General features: G+C 47.8%; 1 protein-coding gene across 3 annotated transcripts in view; it reads left to right on the top strand.

Moving 5' to 3' along the window:
- The window catches only part of LOC147124345 (solute carrier family 28 member 3-like), a 159,239-nt gene that overhangs the window by 112,297 nt on the left and 29,572 nt on the right, over nt 1–17,370 (top strand). For all 3 annotated transcript variants that reach the window (XR_015078083.1, XM_085985264.1, XM_085985259.1), the window contains one exon: nt 4,132–4,230. Coding sequence is in view for 2 of the 3 variants with exons in the window: in XM_085985264.1 (XP_085841390.1) it covers nt 4,132–4,230 (99 nt within the window). In the remaining variant the exon portion in view is untranslated. The remainder of the gene's footprint in view (nt 1–4,131; nt 4,231–17,370) is intronic.

The following is a 17,370-nucleotide window of genomic DNA, read 5'->3' as shown; positions in this document are numbered from 1 at the left end:
ACCAGATAGATTATCTCCTAGGAAAGTGACTTCCTGGACGCCAAACTGACACTTGGCTTTGTTGAGCTTCAGTCCATTCCTCTGTAGCACTTTAGTCAGTCTCTCATTGTGTTCTTTCAGTGTGGAGCCCCAGATGATGATGTCATCAACATAGACCCGAACTCCTTCCAGACCTTCAATTATGTGTTCCATCGCTCTATGAAAGATTTCAGATGCAGATATTATCCTGAAAGGCATTCTGAGGAAACAATACCTGCCAAATGGTGTGTTGAAGGTACAGTATTTGGTGCTCTCTTCATCCAGTTTTAGTTGCCAAAATCCTTGTGAGGCATCGAGCTTTGTAAAGTATTTGGCACCTGACATTTCACTGGTGATTTCTTCTCACTTGGGAATCTGGTAGTGTTCACGTTTTATGTTTGCATTTAGGTCCTTTGGATCCATGCATATTCTTAGATCATTGTTCTTTTTCTTTACACATACCATGGAGTTAACCCAGTCTGTTGGCTCTTCGACTTTCCTGATGACTCCTAGTATGGTCATTCTGTCCAGTTCATTCTTGAGCCGGTCACGCAGGGGTGCTGGAACTCTTCGTGGAGCATGTACCACTGGCTGAGCATCCTCCTTTAGCTGGATCTTGTAAGTGAATGGTAGAACTCCAAATCCTTTGAACACATCCTGGAAATTATTCACTACAGAATCCACGAGTCATCTGGTCTGCTTATGGCACAGTTTATATGGTAGACTCTCTTGACCAGTTCTAAGTCTTCACAAGCTTTGTCACCTAGTAGTGAATCAAGTCTTTCAGCCACAACAGAAAACATGAGATGATGCACTTTGTCTTTGACTGTCACTTTAAGTCTGCATACACCTAAGCTATCTATTTTCTGTCCATTATAGTCCTTCAGTAGTACTGACTTTTTCTGTATTTTGGGCTTTTCTTTCATATTGTTAATGTCACTCATACTGATTAAGTTTGCTTTTGCCCCAGTGTCTAGTTTCAATGTAACTAATGCTCCATTTACCTGCAGTGGGATCATCCATTTGTCCTCTTTTACTGCATTAACTTTATGTTCAGCATTGTTAATTCCTGAGGGCTGCACATTTTCTGTATCCTTTTCGATATTGTCACATGACACCATTCCTACAAAACGTGTCTCACTTAAATCAGTGTCCTCAATTACATTAACTCGTTGCCCTTTCTTAGTTTTTACTTTTGAAAAGTATTGTTTGGCAAAGTGATTCTTTCCATTACATTTTGTGCACATTTTTCCAAACGCTGGACATTGTTTTAACTGGTGTTTGTAACCACAGCGTTTACAATTAAAAATTCCTTCCTCCGATTGCTTTTCACTTCTGTTCTGCCCATGTTTCTTCCCCTTGTAGGACACCGCACCGACAGCAGCACTTATTGCAATCGCATCATCATTGATTTCACTGAAAGTCTTCGCATGCTTTTGAGCTAGCTCGCTGGCTTGGCATATTTTCACAGCAATTTCCAATGTTAGTTCGGTTTCTCTCAACAGACGTTCCCTGACTTTTTTATCATGAATACCAAACACAATCTGGGCACGAATCATGGATGCTTTCAGCTCCGAGAAATTACATGTCTGTGCTTTCAGTTTCAGATCAGTCACAAAGCTATCAAAAGTCTCATTTTGCTGCTGTGTCCGAGAACGGAAGATGTACCTCTCATAGGTTTCATTCTTTTTGGGAGAACAATGTGTATCAAACTTCTTTAGCACATCATCTAATGTTTCTCTGTTCTCCTCTGGATTAAATACAAATGTATTAAATACCTCTATCGCCTGTGGGCCTGCAACCGTGAGCAGCAACGCTATTTTCCTTGCGCCTGGCTTCGTACCGTACCGGATGGCAGCAATGTAGAGTTTGAATTGTTGTTTAAAAGTCTGCCAATTGTAGTCGACATTTCCTGTGAGTTTCAAATGCTCTGGTGGCTTCAAATTCTCCATGTCGCGTTGCACAATATTCAGTAGATCTTACTAATCCTGGTACCATGTTATGTTCATTAATAACTAGTCGTTTTTACTAAGAACAGCTAGCTTTTGCTAGACACTTTATTGAGCACATGTGGACTAGGTACAGTATCTGTAGAGGCCTCCATCTTGACTGCTGCCTTGTGGGTAGCCGAGTGCATCGTGGGTAGCCCACTCTTATATACATACAGCACCACCTAGTGTACCATTCCAGAATGACAGGTTACTGATCATTACAACAGACTGTGGTGGAATACAATTCTGCTACTGCTGATGGCCCACAGCACCTCATGGATGCCCAGTTTAGAGCTGCTAGATCTGTTCTGAATCTATCTCATTTAGCATGGTGGTAGTGCCACAGAAACAGAATGGAGGGTGTCCTCAGTGTGAAGATGGGACTTTGTCTCCACAATGACTGCGGTGGTCACTGCTACCAATACTATCATGGACAGATGCATATGCGACAGGTAGATTGGTGAGGACGAGGTCAAGTAGGTTTTTCCCTCGTGTTGGTTCTCTCACCACCTGTCGCAGGCCCAGACAGGCAGCTATGTCCTTCAGGACTCTGCCAGCTCGGTCATTAGTGGTGCTACTGAGCCACTCTTGGTGATGGACATTAAAGCCCCCCACCCAGAGTACATTCTATGCCCTTGCTACTCTGTGCTTCTTCCAAATGGTGTTCAACATGGAGGAGTACTGATTCATCAGCTGAGGGAGGGCGGTAGGTGGTAATCAGCAGGAGGTTTTCTTGCCCATGCTTGACCTGAAGCCATGAGACTTCATGGGGTCCGGAGTCAATGTGGAAGACTCCCAGGTACACTCCTTCCTGACTGTATACCACTGTGCTGCCACCCCTGGTGGGTCTGTCCTGCCGGTGGGACAGGACATACCCAGGGATGGTGATGGAGGAGTTTGCTTCATCAATGACCTTCCCAAATTGGTGCTGCCTGCGCTTTCTTAATGGTTGGGAGCAAATCTTGCACCACGGTGCCCCCACCCAGTTTTGGGCCATAACAAATTTCACCCCCACTGTATTATAGTGCAAGTTTATTATTGAAAAGAACATGGCTCGTTATAAAAGAATATACTTGACTCCCAAGCACCATGTTATAATGGGGAATAACAACAGAAAATGCTGGAAAAATTCAGCAGGCCATGTCTTTCGCAATTAACTTATTCACCATACATGATATTTTGACTAAAACTTTGGTGCCATGGTATGTGGTTTATGCTTTGGCTGGGTTGTCATGGGGAGGCATGGAGCAAATGTATTTTTCTACAGGGAGATGGAGAAAAAATAGAAAGTGGAACACATGAGTTGCTCAGATGCACCTCCTATAATGGCCAATTATAATGTTGTATTTACAGAGACTGCAAAGTTCTGTGATGACTTATTTGATAAAGACAGGAAGTAATTGAGTTATACAGATCAGAAGGTCCCGACTGTGATTCTTCGTCCGAGCTGAGTTAGCTGATCTCAGTCTGTGTGACAGTGGGTACTACAACTAGCCTTAGTGCTTCTGGGCTGGGAAGAGGAAAATCAGCATGGTTCCCAATCCTGATTGCTAACTTGTGATTACTGCTGGAAAGTGTGCATATGTTTAATGTCAGGTGAGGATAGGATTGCCCTTAGGTTTGATGCTCTCATGGTTGACTATTCTTCCAGCACTCACTATCTATGGCTAAAGTTGAGGCTCATACATAAAGAAAAAACTCTGCGATGTACTGGAAGTCTGTATAACTACTTCAGCAGGAATTCTGTCTGCAGGAGAGGTGAACAAAGGAATTTTAAAAAAATTACCAGAAACAAAATTAAGCAATTGAAAGTCAGAGAATTTTGTTTTTAAAATGAGAGGATAGAAATATATTGTTTTAATAAGAATGATCTAATGGTTTCCAGTAGTAATGTATTGTGAAATGGGTTGAGTTATAAAATACTTGCAGATATTTTAGGACATCATTATACTACAAGTACTGGTAACTACTGAAAGCAACCTCACTGGTTTGACCAACTCAAATTATACTCTGGCTGTTGCATTGCTCTCAGGCCAGGAATAAAGGCTGCTGTGCATGCTTGCCTCACATTGTCCTAATTATAGTATATCAATTTATATGTTTATCAATTTTTTTTTTACAGCATCTTTGGCTCCGCCAAGATTTTCTGACATAGCAAGTGTCAGTGTTAGGGCTCTCATTTCTGGTACTGTTGCCTCCTTCATGACCGCCTGCATTGCAGGTATGATTTTCATATTATTACTAAAACACTATGGCCCATGATTTGCTGTAGCAGGACCATGGATGGTGTCTGCCATTAGTTAGACTTACCCATGCCAGTTTAATCAACGATATTTTGTGCCACAAGTTGCTGAAAGTGCAAACTGATAACTTTGCGGTGAAGGAAACCGAGCATCTGGGACTTGAGTGAATAGGGCAAGCACCTGCATGTCGCCTTAACCAATCAGATTGAAGGATTGTGAAATTAACAGCGCAAGGACTGAGAAGGAAATGTAAATAAGAATGGTTAATTCAATGCCAAATCAGGTACAGAAAGAGAAATAGAGAGAGAAAGAAATATTGGGTGAAGGGAGAGAGAGATAAGAGACCGAATCAAAAGTAAAACATTAAAAAATTTTAAACAACAATTCAAATCTGAAGGAATGAGACTCCACACTTGTAATAGTTAATTTTCAGTGCCAGAGAGATTTATTGGCAGTAATTAACACTTAACACATCGGTAATAGAATCTCTGACAATCCAGGCTTAATTAAATATGCACGGGCTTTAAATGGCTCCAAGACATGCTCCTTGCGTCAGACCAACTCTAACTTTCTGTGATGAGTTTAATTCGTCTCTACCGCACAAATACAGCAACGACACACCATTCAGTGCATTTCAATGGTGAACCAGTGAGCAAGATGCCCTTTTCGTGAAGCTAATGGCAGAGTGACGCATCTCAGACAGCGTTTAACATCGGCCCTTGCCTGAAGTTGCTGTAGCATTTGTGCATAAATAACGGCGAATGGTATTAGCCTCGTTATTATTTTGACAGCAAATTATAGGCCATTAAAATGCTCATCTAGATTTATTTGCACACAGAATTGTCATGGGCTTAGTTTTGCAATATTTCTAAAGGATCGGTAAGTATAACAAATTCAGCTGATCTGCAGTTACTTTTTTGGGTTGATTGGCATCAGTCGATCCTGTAAGCTTTCTGTGTGTATTACTTTTATGGCAGTTGAATCGCACTGCTGTATATCTACTTACACAGTAACATAACCCACGGCTGTTACTATATCATCCCCTTATGATTTGGACCGGATATTTGTATCTTCCATTTGTGTATCTCTTCAATATCTCTGACGCTGGACTGAATTAACACTAGATGAGGCAAAGTTTGGTTCAAATCGTAGGCTGCTTTATTCCACAGAAAGATGAAACATACAGAGCAATGGTCAGTGTCACTTGGTTCAGCCGATACAACTTGGCTTCACTTAATATCAAAATAATGAAATGCAACACTACTCGACTTCAGTGGTTAATTTGAACAGAATAACTCCTTTTCATTCTGTGTTACAGTAAAGGGCAGAGCTTCCTCTCCCTGCTTTATCCTGTCTTTTCAAAATTGCAGCACTTTGCTTTCTAACTGACCTGTTGGTGTCTTTTTTTTGAACGCCTGATTCCAATGTCAGCTTTTAGTTAATACTGACTAACAACCCCCACCCCCACCCCTACCCCGACTCTACCCTGCCCCAAGATTGGAGTCCACCACAACCTAACTAGATAATTCCCTCTAATAGAAACAGAAAATGCTGGAAATACTCAGCAAGTCGCGCAGCATCTGTGGCGAGAGAAACAGTTAACGTTTCAGATCGATGACCATTTGTCAGAACTGGAAAAAGTTAGAGATGTAACAGATTTTAAGCAGGTGCAGAGGCAGGGAAAGGGGGGAGGGGAGGAAATAACAAAAGGGAAGGTCTATGATAGGGTGGGAGGCAGGAAAGGTTAAGGGGACAAAATTTGGTTGCTTTGTGCCTCCCAGTAGCGTCCTAAGGGGACGCTAACCGGGTGCAAAGCAACTAGTGCCCGGGCGCGGCGCCACTAACGCCTCCCGTGAAATTCAGCGGGAGGTTAGCGGCATGGTAGCCGGTAGTGCGCTGTGCCTCCATTGATAACGTCATCGCCGTGCACAGCACCCTGCTTGCGCCCCGGCCGCAAACTTGGGCCGCGCCTCCTGACGTACCGCCGGACGCTATGTCCGACAGGGTCAGGGGGTGTATATGCGGCCGGGGCAGCGATATTTAAAGGGGAGGTGCCTGGCGGCCCTCCTCCCGCAGGGTGCCGGCTGCGATTGGGTAGCCCGCCACTCCTCTTGAGTGCCAGGCTTTTTTGACAGCACCCCGCTCCCTGGTGGCCCAGCTGGGCCCCGGTTCGTGCTGCGCAAGGTGCCTTCCCTTTAATAAGGTAGTCCAGATAGTTGTGGGTGTTAGTGGGCTTGTAATGGATGTTTGTCGATAGCCTATCCCCAGAAATGGTGACCGAGAAGTTGAGGAAGGGAATGAAAGGAAGAGTCGGAGATGGACGATGTGAAGGTGAGGGAAGGGTGGAAATTGGAAGCAAAGTGAATGAAATTTTCTAGTTCCGGTCGAGAGCAGGAAACGGCCCCGATACAATCATCAATGTACTGGAAAAAGAGGTGAGGGAGGGGACCTGCGTAGGACTGGAACAAAGAATGTTCCACATATCCCACGAAAAGGCAGGCATATCTAGGACCCATGCGGGTTCCCATAGCAACACCGTTAAGTTGTAGGAAGTGATTGGCCTTAAAGGAGAAATTGTTCAATGCGAGAACAAGTTTAGCCAGGCAGAGGAGGGTAGTAGTGGATGGGGACTGGTTGGGCCTCTGTTCAAGGAAGAAGCGGTGCGCCCTCAGGCCGTCCTAGTCGGGATGGAGGTGTAGAGGGATTGGATATCCATAGTGACAAGGAGACGGTTGGGGCCAAGAGACTGGAAAATGTTAAAGTGGTGGAGGGTGTCGGATGAGTCGCGGATGTAGGTGGGAAGAGACTGGACAGGAGGAGAGAAAATAGTCGAGATAGGAAGAAATCAGAGGGAACAGTCCCTTCGGAATGCTGAATGGGGAGGGGAAGATGTGTTTGGTGGTGGGATCATGCTGGAGGTGGCGGGAATGACGGAGGATGATCTGTTGAATGTGAAAGCTGGTGGGGTGAAAGGGGAGGACAAGGGGAACTCTAGCATGGTTCTGGGAGGGAGGGGAAGGGGTGAGAGCAAAAGTGCGGGAAATGGAACGGACACGGTCGAGGGCCATGTCAAGCATGGTAGAGGGGAATCCTCGGTTGAGGTAAAAGGAAGAGATATCGGAAGCACTAGTATGGAAGGTGGCATCGTCAGAACTTGTATTAATATAGCGCCTTTAACATAGTAAAACGTCCCAAGGCGCATCACAGAAGTATTATAAGACTAAAAATTTGACACCACACCACATAAGGAGAAATTAGGGCAGATGACCAAAAGCTTGATCAAAGAGGTAGGTTTTAAGGAGTGTCTTAAAGGAGGAAAGAGAGGGAGACAGGCGGAGAGGTTTAGGCAAGGAATTCCAGAGCTTAGGGTCTAGGCAACAGGAGGCACGGCCTCCAATGGTTGAGCGATTATAATCAGGGATGCTCAACAGGGCAGAATTAGAGGAGCGCAGATAACTTGGGGGTTATGGCCTAGAGGAGATTGCAGAGATAGGGAAGGGCAAGGCCATGGAGGGATTTGAAAACAAGGATGAGAATTTTGAAATCGCAGTGTTGCTTAACCGGGAGCCAATGTAGGTCAGCGAGCACTTCTCCAATCTTTTGGTAAGTTAAAACTAATTAACACTTTTTAGTTAGATGAACCCAGATACAAATCGTCAAGCTTGCTTTATTTTATAGACAGCAAATGAGCATACACAATAACAGTTGTAACTAAGCCTCACTACAACTAAATTCAGTTCCCTTCTTGTGAACAGAAAAAAAGATGCAGTCCTACATTGCAGTGGGTTAAATACATTTGCTTTTAGTCCATTTTAGCAGTAAATCAGGAAGGCGTACACTGGCCCTTTTCAAGGTAACTTGCTTGGAGCTTGCCCGCCTCCCTCTCAGCAGACCTCACCAACTGAGTCTTTGTTCTGTTGTTTCCTGTCCCATAGAAAGTTGGGGCTTGGCTCATGACCCTCTTGTCCGTGGGTTGGCTAGAAGAGTTTGACAAAGGGGTCTACACCTGAAACACCAATTTGTCTGTTCTCTCCATAGATGCTGTCTGACCTGTTTATTGTTTCCAGCATTTTCCAGTTTTGTTTCAACTTTCCAGCTTCTGTAGCATTTGGATGTTTGTTCGAGCTGCTAATCAAACCTGCTACCTCTCCATCTCCCTTTGAAACTAGCTTCAACCCCTTAATGTTAAACATATCAATCTTTTCTGTGGAAAAATGGTCAAAAATCACAAAATGCAATAGTGCCCAATGTCAAGTCACATGATAACGTGACCTGGAAGGTGTAACAATCAGACTCTGTTATGTGAACTAGAACTTGTCATCTTGCATGTGCCGCCACGTGCGTTTCTCCTATCTTTCGGAAGGCAGACTGCTGAACACTAGTGAAATGAGCCCAATTATAAACCAAGTGGTTAATTTATTTTCAATGTACACTGCTTATGCCATTTCCCTGTGGGTTCAGCTGGTTTCCCAATGTAGTTACAGTGGGAAACCAGTATTATCCCCACAGAATTTCATGACCATGATGTTTAGCCTAGCCCAGCCTGCTTTCTCGCACATGTGCAATCATTGGAGGGAGGTTACTGGAGGTGTTATCAGCAACTTTATCCAGACCTGTTTCACGCATGGCCTTTCTACTGGGTGCAGCCTCAGCATATCCATTAGCCTGCATGACAACTGACCGGATATCAGCAATGAGATTGTAGAGCACCGTATCAATGGCTATCTGCCCGAGGAGAAGGAGAGAACCTGTTGCAAAATGACGCCATAAATGGTGTGGGTGCTGCGTGCAATATGCAGATGCCCCTGAGATGGAGTCATGAGCAGATCCTAGGACAGGCAGAAATTCCACCTGACACTGACCCACCCCCAAATTTTGGCCCTAATATCTATGCAGACTCCAGTGCCCTATTTTTAACTCACTCGCTGGTAGAAACTGGGCAACGGGACAGTTAAAATGAGTGAATTCATTTACTCTAATTCCAATGCCTTTCCGCTGTGTCGCAATGTTAACTTACCTACAGGAAGAAAATGCAATCCTTCTTGAAATATGCAGATTGCTGCAATATTAGTTGGCGCCTGAGCGGGAGAGCAGTGATGGGTTCCCTGTCAGGCCAGACTTGCCAGATGATGGATCACAGGCAATATGAAACCTAAACAGGTAAGTTTTGAAATTTAATTTTAGTTTTCCTTGTGGGCCAAAAGGACCAGGAGTGCTCCTCCAGGCCTCACGAGGAAGCCTTGGGCCTCCCTTGCCCCAGCCTCCTGCTCACGCCATTCATCCTCCTGCCCCCTTCCTCCCCCTTCCCTTTCCCCCCGTCGCGCTCTCTCTTCCCCCCCAGTCTCTCGCTCTCTCTCTTCTCTCCCCCCCCCCAGTCTCTCGCTCTCTCTCTTCCCCCCCAGTCTCTCGCTCTCTCTCTTCCCCCCAGTCTCTCGCTCTCTCTCTTCCCCCCCCCAGTCTCTCGCTCTCTCTCCTTCCCCCCAGTCTCTCGCTCTCTTACCCCCAGTCTCTCGCTCTCTCTCTTACCCCCAGTCTCTCGCTCTCTCTCTTACCCCCCAGTCTCTCGCTCTCTCTCTTACCCCCAGTCTCGCTCTCTCTCTTACCCCCAGTCTCTCGCTCTCTCTCTTACCCCCAGTCTCTCGCTCTCTCTCTTACCCCCAGTCTCTCGCTCTCTCTCTTACCCCCAGTCTCTCGCTCTCTCTCTTACCCCCAGTCTCTCGCTCTCTCTCTTACCCCCAGTCTCTCGCTCTCTCTCTTACCCCCAGTCTCTCGCTCTCTCTCTTACCCCCAGTCTCTCGCTCTCTCTCTTACCCCCAGTCTCTCGCTCTCTCTCTTACCCCCAGTCTCTCGCTCTCTCTCTTACTCCCAGTCTCTCGCTCTCTCTCCTCCAACAACAACATGCCCTCAAAAAAGCCTCGGCACCGCCGGGCACCCCCAGCTTGTATCTATATATAAGACCTCTCCTGTCTGTCTGTCTGTCCGTTCTCTATGCGTTTGAAAGTTATAGAGCGTACCTACACGTGCGTCACGTCAAAAGAAAGCTTACGATTACGGACCCGGTCATAGGCGTATTTACGTTTCGGCCGGACAAAAATCGTGCCCGCGGTAACCCAAAAACGTTCAAAATTCCGCTCATTAAATGGCAAAAGTTCCGCTCATTTGCTCATTAGCATTGAGTGACGTGAACGTTGACCAATCGTGTGGTTGAGCCACCTGACAGTTGACCGACGGTTGACCAATCGCTGCGTCTCGGGGGCGGGTTCATTACGCGGGCGGGCCATCCTATAGCTGAGTGTTGAGTGACTGGACGATTGACCAATCCCACGCTTCGGTGACCTTACGGTCGACATTCTGAACCGAGGTGAGTGGCCGCCATCTTGATTACATTCTTTTTCCTGCTTTCTGCGTTTTTCTTTTCAAACCTACATTTCCAGCAAAAAAAAAATTGCTTTTATTAAATTGTTTTTAAAAAAACTAAATTAATTTGTAAACTTGAAGATTCTTTTTCCTACCTTCCCCGTTTTTGTAAGGCCTCATAACCTAGGCCTCAAAGCCTGGGCCTTTCCTGCCCAGCCACGCCCGAGCTAGGTAATTGTCCCACGGCTTCTGCTAAGCTGCCCCGCCCCCCCCCCCCCCCCCCGTCGTCACGTTACCCGGGGCAATGGCGTCAGCCACGAGGGTCACGGGACATAAACAGGACGCGGCGTCTCTCTTCCCCGCTCGGCTCAGGCGGGGGGGGGGGGGGGGCGGGGCTCTCGGGAGTGCGGATCTCGGGCGGGGCTTGGAGAGCGGGAAGGGTTACCCCGGCAACCGGGCCCGCCCCGCTCGCGCGCCCTCTCCCCCCCCGCTCGCGCGCCCTCTCCCCCCCGCTCGCGCGCCCTCTCCCCCCCCGCTCGCGCGCCCTCTCCCCCCCGCTCGCGCGCCCTCTCCCCCCCGCTCGCGCGCCCTCTCCCCCCCGCTCGCGCGCCCTCTCCCCCCCGCTCGCGCGCCCTCTCCCCCCCGCTCGCGCGCCCTCTCCCCCCCGCTCGCGCGCCCTCTCCCCCCCGCTCGCGCGCCCTCTCCCCCCCGCTCGCGCGCCCTCTCCCCCCCGCTCGCGCGCCCTCTCCCCCCCGCTCGCGCGCCCTCTCCCCCCCGCTCTCTCTTCCCCCCCCCCGCTCTCTCTTCCCCCCCCCGCTCTCTCTTCCCCCCCCCGCTCTCTCTTCCCCCCCCCGCTCTCTCTTCCCCCCCCCGCTCTCTCTTCCCCCCCCCCGCTCTCTCTTCCCCCCCCCGCTCTCTCTTCCCCCCCCCCGCTCTCTCTTCCCCCCCCCGCTCTCTCTTCCCCCCCCCCCGCTCTCTCTTCCCCCCCCCCCCGCTCTCCCCCCCCCCCCCCCCGCGCGCTCTCCCCCCCCGCGCGCTCTCCCCCCCCGGCGCGCTCTCCCCCCCCGGCGCGCTCCCCCCCCCCCGGCGCGCTCCCCCCCCCCGGCGCGCTCTCCCCCCCCGGCGCGCTCTCCCCCCCCGGCGCGCTCCCCCCCCCCCCCGGCGCGCTCCCCCCCCCCCCCCCGGCGCGCTCTCCCCCCCCCCCCCGGCGCGCTCTCCCCCCCCCCCCCCCCCGGCGCGCTCTCCCCCCCCCCCCCCCCCCGGCGCGCTCTCCCCCCCCCCCCGGCGCGCTCTCCCCCCCCCCCCGGCGCGCTCTCCCCCCCCCCCCGGCGCGCTCTCCCCCCCCCCCCGGCGCGCTCTCCCCCCCCCCCCCCGGCGCGCTCTCCCCCCCCCCCGGCGCTCTCCCCCCCCCCCCCCCCCCCGGCGCGCTCTCCCCCCCCCCCCCCGGCGCGCTCTCCCCCCCCCCCCCCGGCGCGCTCTCCCCCCCCCCCGGCGCGCTCTCCCCCCCCCCCGGCGTTCTCCCCCCCCCCCCCCCCCCCGCGCGCTCTCCCCCCCCCCGCGCTCTCTCCCCCCCCCCCGCTCTCTCTCCCACCCCCCGCTATCTCCCCCCCCCCCCCCCGCTCGCGCACTCTCGCTCTCTCCTTCCCCCCCGCTCGCGCGCGCTCCCTCTCTCCTTCCCCGCCGCTCGCGCGCGCTCGCTCTCTCTCAACACCGCCGGGCACTTCAGCTAGTATAGGATATATAGCGCAGAAACGGGCCATTCGGCCCAACCAGTGTTTATGCACCACTTGAGTCTCCTCCTGTCTTTCCTCATCTAACCCTATCAGCATAACCCTCTGTTCCCTTCTCCCTCTTATGCTTGTCTAACCGGCCCTTAAAAGCACCTGTACTATTCGCTTTAACCACTCCCTGTGGTAGCGAGTTCCACATTCTCACCACTCTCTGGGTAAAGAAGTTTCTTCTGAATTCTCTATTTGATTTCTTGGTGGCTATCTTATATTGATGGCCTTTAGTTTTGCTCTTCCCCACAAGTGGAAACACTCTGTATCTATTCTATCAAAACCTTTCATGATTTTAAAGTCCACTATTAAGTCGCCCCTCAGCCTTTTTCAAGTGAAAAGAGACCCAGCCTGTTCATCCTTTCCTGATAGGTGTACCTTCGCATTTCTGCTTTTATCTTTGTAAATCTCTGCACCCTCTCAAGTGCCTCTAAAGCCTTTTTATAATATGGCAACCAGAATTGCACACAGTGCTCCAAGTGTGGTCTAACCAAGGTTTGATAAAAGTTTAGCATAACTTCTACTTTTCAATTCTGTCCCTCTAGAAATAAACCCTGGTGCTTGGTTTGCTTAATTTTTATGGCCTTGTTAACCTGTGTTGATACTTTTAGTGATTTGTGTATTTGTACTCCTAGATCCCTTTGCTCCTCTACCCCATTTAGTTTCTTATTTTCCAAGTAATATGTGACCTCCCTAATTTTCTTGCCAAAATGTAGTGGCCCAGAAATTCGAGTCGGAGGCTTCCCGCAGGTGCAAGCCTCCGACCTGCACTTACCTAGCGCGCCGGCCGCTGTGCTGTGGGCCCGCGTGGGATTCCGATCCTGGGCCTCCTCCAACTGCTGGCGTGCAGTGCTTGCGTATCCCAGGGGCGCAATTAGTTCAAAGCATCCCCTGGGATCACATAGATACATAGAAGATAGGAGCAGGAGTAGGCCATTCGGCCCTTCGTGCCTGCTCCGCCATTCGATGAGATCATGGCTGATCCTTTAATTCAGTATCCCGTCCCCGCCTTCTCTCCGTAACCCTTAACCCCTTTTGCCCGTAGAAATATATCTAATTCCCTCTTAAATATATTTAATGAGCTGGCGTACACTGCCCTCTGTGGCAATGAGTTCCACAGGTTCACCACTCTCTGAGTGAAGAAATTCCCCCTCATCTCTGTCCTAAATGGTTTAGCCCTTATCCTTAAATTATGTCCTCTAGTTCTGTTCTCACCCGCCAAGGGAAACATTCCTTCTGCATCCAGTCTGTCTAGACCTGTCAGAATTTTATACACTTCTATGAGGTCCCCTCTCAATCTTCTAAACTCCAGTGTGTACATCCCTAAACTACATAGTCTCTCCTCATAGGTCATTCCCGCCATTCCTGGTATCAGCCTGGTGAATCGCCGCTGCACCCCCTCCATGGCAAGAACATCCTTCCTCAGATGAGGCGGCCAAAACTGTACACAGTACTCGAGGTGTGGTCTCACCAGTGCCCTGTACAGCTGCAGCAAGGTATCCCTGTTCCTGTATTCTAACCCTTTTGCTATGAAGGCCAGCATACCGTTTGCCTTCTTGACCGCCTGTTGCACCTGCATGCTCGCCTTCAGTGACTGGTGTACAAGAACACCCAGGTCTCTCTGTACTTCCCCCTCTCCCAATCTATTGCCATTTAAATAATAATTTGCCCTCCCGTTCCTGCACCCAAGGTGGATAACTTCGCACTTGTCCACATTATAGTGCATCTGCCATTTATCCGCCCAATCGCCCAGTCTGTCCAAATCGCTCTGGAGCTTCCTGGTCTCTTCCTCTGAGCCCACCCCCCCTCCTAGTTTAGTGTCGTCTGCAAATTTGGAAATGCTGCATCCGACTCCCTGATCCAGGTCATTAATGTAAATTGTGAACAGCTGGGGGCCCAGGACAGATCCCTGTGGTACCCCACTTGTTACTGCCTGCCATTCAGAAAATGAGCCGTTTATTCCAACTCTCTGTTTTCTATCTGACAGCCAGTTCCCTATCCACGCCAAAACTTTCCCCTTTATCCCATGAGCCTCAATTTTCCATGCTAATCTTTTATGTGGGACCTTATCGAAGGCCTTTTGGAAGTCCAGGTACACCACATCTACTGGCTCTCCCCCATCTATTCTACCAGTTACTCCCTCAAAAAATTCCAATAGATTAGTCAAGCACGATTTACCCTTTGTAAATCCATGTTGACTCTGTCCTATCCTGTCCCCATTTGCTAAGTGCTCCGCTATTTCATCCTTAATGATGGACTCCAGCATTTTGCCCACAACTGATGTAAGGCTTACAGGTCTGTAATTACCTGCTTTTTCCCTACCCCCCTTTTTGAATAGTGGGGTAACGTTAGCTACCCTCCAATCCATCGGCACTGTTCCCGAGTCTAATGAATTCTGAAAAATCATCCTTAGTGCATCCGCTATCTCTAGGGCCACCTCCTTCAGTACCCTAGGATGCATGTTATCAGGCCCTGGGGATTTGTCCACCTTCAATCCCTTTAGCTTCCTTAACACCATATCCTTAGAGATATTGATTTGCGTCAGTTCCTCCTTTGCCAATGTCCCTATTTTTCCCGATATCCCAGGGAGGTTTTTTGTGTCTTCCTTCGTAAAGACTGACCCAAAGTATGCATTTAGTTGATCTGCCATTTCCTTATTTCCCATTATATATTCCCCCGTATCTGACTGCAATGGACCAACTTTGGTTTTCACCAGTCTTTTCCTTTTGATATACTTATAAAAGCTTTTGGAGTTAGTTTTTATATTTTCCGCCAGCTTGTTTTCGTAAGCTATTTTGCCCCTCTTGATTATGCCCTTTGCCCTCCTTTGCTCTATCTTAAACTGTTCCCAATCTTCCGCTCTGGCGCTTTTTTTGGCTATTTTATACGCCCTATCTTTGGATTTTATGCTGTCTCTAATTTCCCCTGTTATCCACGGTTGAGTCACCTTTTTAGATTTCCTTTTATGCCAGATTGGTATAAACAATTTTTGCAATTTTGTCATTCTATCTTTAAATGTTTGCCATTGTTTATCTACCTCCAGTCCTCCCAGGAACGTTGTCCAATCAGACCTACTCAGTTCCCGTCTCATGGCATCATAAATCACGTGGGCCATGGAGAGCCAATGGTAGCAGGGAATCTGTATTCATAGATTTGACAGGAAGACCTGTCAAATCTATGAATACAATTCAGCCCCAAAACATAACTAAAACTTCAAATAAATTTTTTAAAAATCACATTTTTAAAATAACTATAAATTACATAAAATAACTATTTTAAACAATAATTTAAATTTTTGAAAAAATTAATTAGTTTCTAATGGGGCTAAAAATAAACTTACCTTTAAAGCATTTAAAAATAATAAACCTGTGGGGGAAAAAAAATGTTTTTATTTTACTTAATTCACTACTTACCTTGTTAAAAGCAGGCCTTGCAACTGCTTTTTACAAGCGTAGCTGCTGGAGACTTACCCTCCCGGAAAAACCTGGGGAAAAAATGGAAGTTCCAGGCGTACGCGATGCCTCTCCGGCGTTCGCGTTCGACCTGTGAACCCCTTCAAGGGAACGGAAGTTCTGGTTTCCCGCGCATGCGCAGTGCATGCACGAACCCAGCACTTTTGTTGGGCCTTCGTGTGAGTACCCAGAGCGTACTCACCCGTGGGGACCCGAAGTTCTGGCCCTATATAACCTCACATTTATCTCTGTTGAATTTTATTTGCCAATTATATACCCATTCTGCAAGTTTATTAATGTCTTGTAATTTGTTGCAGTCCTCATCAGTATTGGCTATGCCCCCAATTTGGTGTCGTCCACAAATTTAGAAATTATGTTTTTGATTCCAAAGTCTAAATCATTAATATAAATTGTGAACAACAGTGGTCTCCGCACTGATCCTTGTGGAACACCACTACCTACCTTCTGTCACTCTGTATAGCTATCCTTTACCCCTACTCTCTGCTTTCTATCTTGAAGCCAGCTAGCTATCCATTCTACTACTTGTCCCCTGACCATAGTGTATTATGTGGTACCTTATCAAAGGCCTTTTGAAAATCTAGATAAATTACATCTACTGCATTACCCTTGTCTACTCTCTCTGTTACCTCTTCAAAACATTTAATGACGTTGGTCAAGCAAGACTTTCCCTTTTGAAATCCATGCGGACTTATATTTTTTGTTTCTAGATGTCCATCTATTTTCTCCTTCAGTAGGGATTCCATTATTTTTCCTATCACCGATGTTAAGCTGACTGGCCTATAGTTCCTTGGACATATTCTATCTCCCTTGTTAAATATATGTATTACGTTAGCTATCCGCCAGTCCTCTGGCACTACACCTTTTTCTAATAAATTACTAAATATGCGTAGTAATGCTTCTGCTATTTCTTCCCTAGATTCTTTTAAAATGCGCGGATGTAATCTGTCCAGACCAGTGGTTTTATCCTCTTGAGTTTCATTAGTTTATTTAGTATATCTCCTCATTGTATTTTAAATGCAGTTAACCCATTACTAATCTCATCATCCGATGTCATCTCCACCTGTTCTATCTCCCTGGTAAATACTGAAGCAAAGAAGTTACTCAATATCTCTGCCATCTTTCTATTGCTACCTGTGATATTATCCTCTCCATCCCTTAGTGACCCTATTCCCATCCCGACTTTTTTTATTTATGTGCCTGTAAAATATTTTACTATCTTGTTTTATGTTCCTTGATAATTTAATTTCATAGTTCCACTTTGCCTTCCTATTTTTTTGACTTCTCTCCTAATCTCATCATGCTCTCCCCTGCTGTCCATGTACTTAAAGTATGCCTCTTTCCTTACCCTCAATTTTTCCCTTATGGCTTTATTCATCCATGGTGTCTCATTAGTGTTTAGCTTGTTTTTTATTAGTGGAATATATTTTTCCCGGACTCTGTTGAACACTGTTTTAAATGTTTCCCACTGCTGTTCTACATCATTGTTTGCCAATACTGTTGTCCATTTTAT

Source organism: Somniosus microcephalus, chromosome 1, assembly GCF_052327205.1.
Source record: "Somniosus microcephalus isolate GS21.2 chromosome 1, FLI_Smic_1.0, whole genome shotgun sequence".
In the NCBI taxonomy this organism is placed as follows: Eukaryota; Metazoa; Chordata; class Chondrichthyes; order Squaliformes; family Somniosidae; genus Somniosus; species Somniosus microcephalus.
The sequence above is the reverse complement of the archived record's forward strand: the minus strand, read 5'-3'. Positions and strand labels throughout refer to the sequence as shown.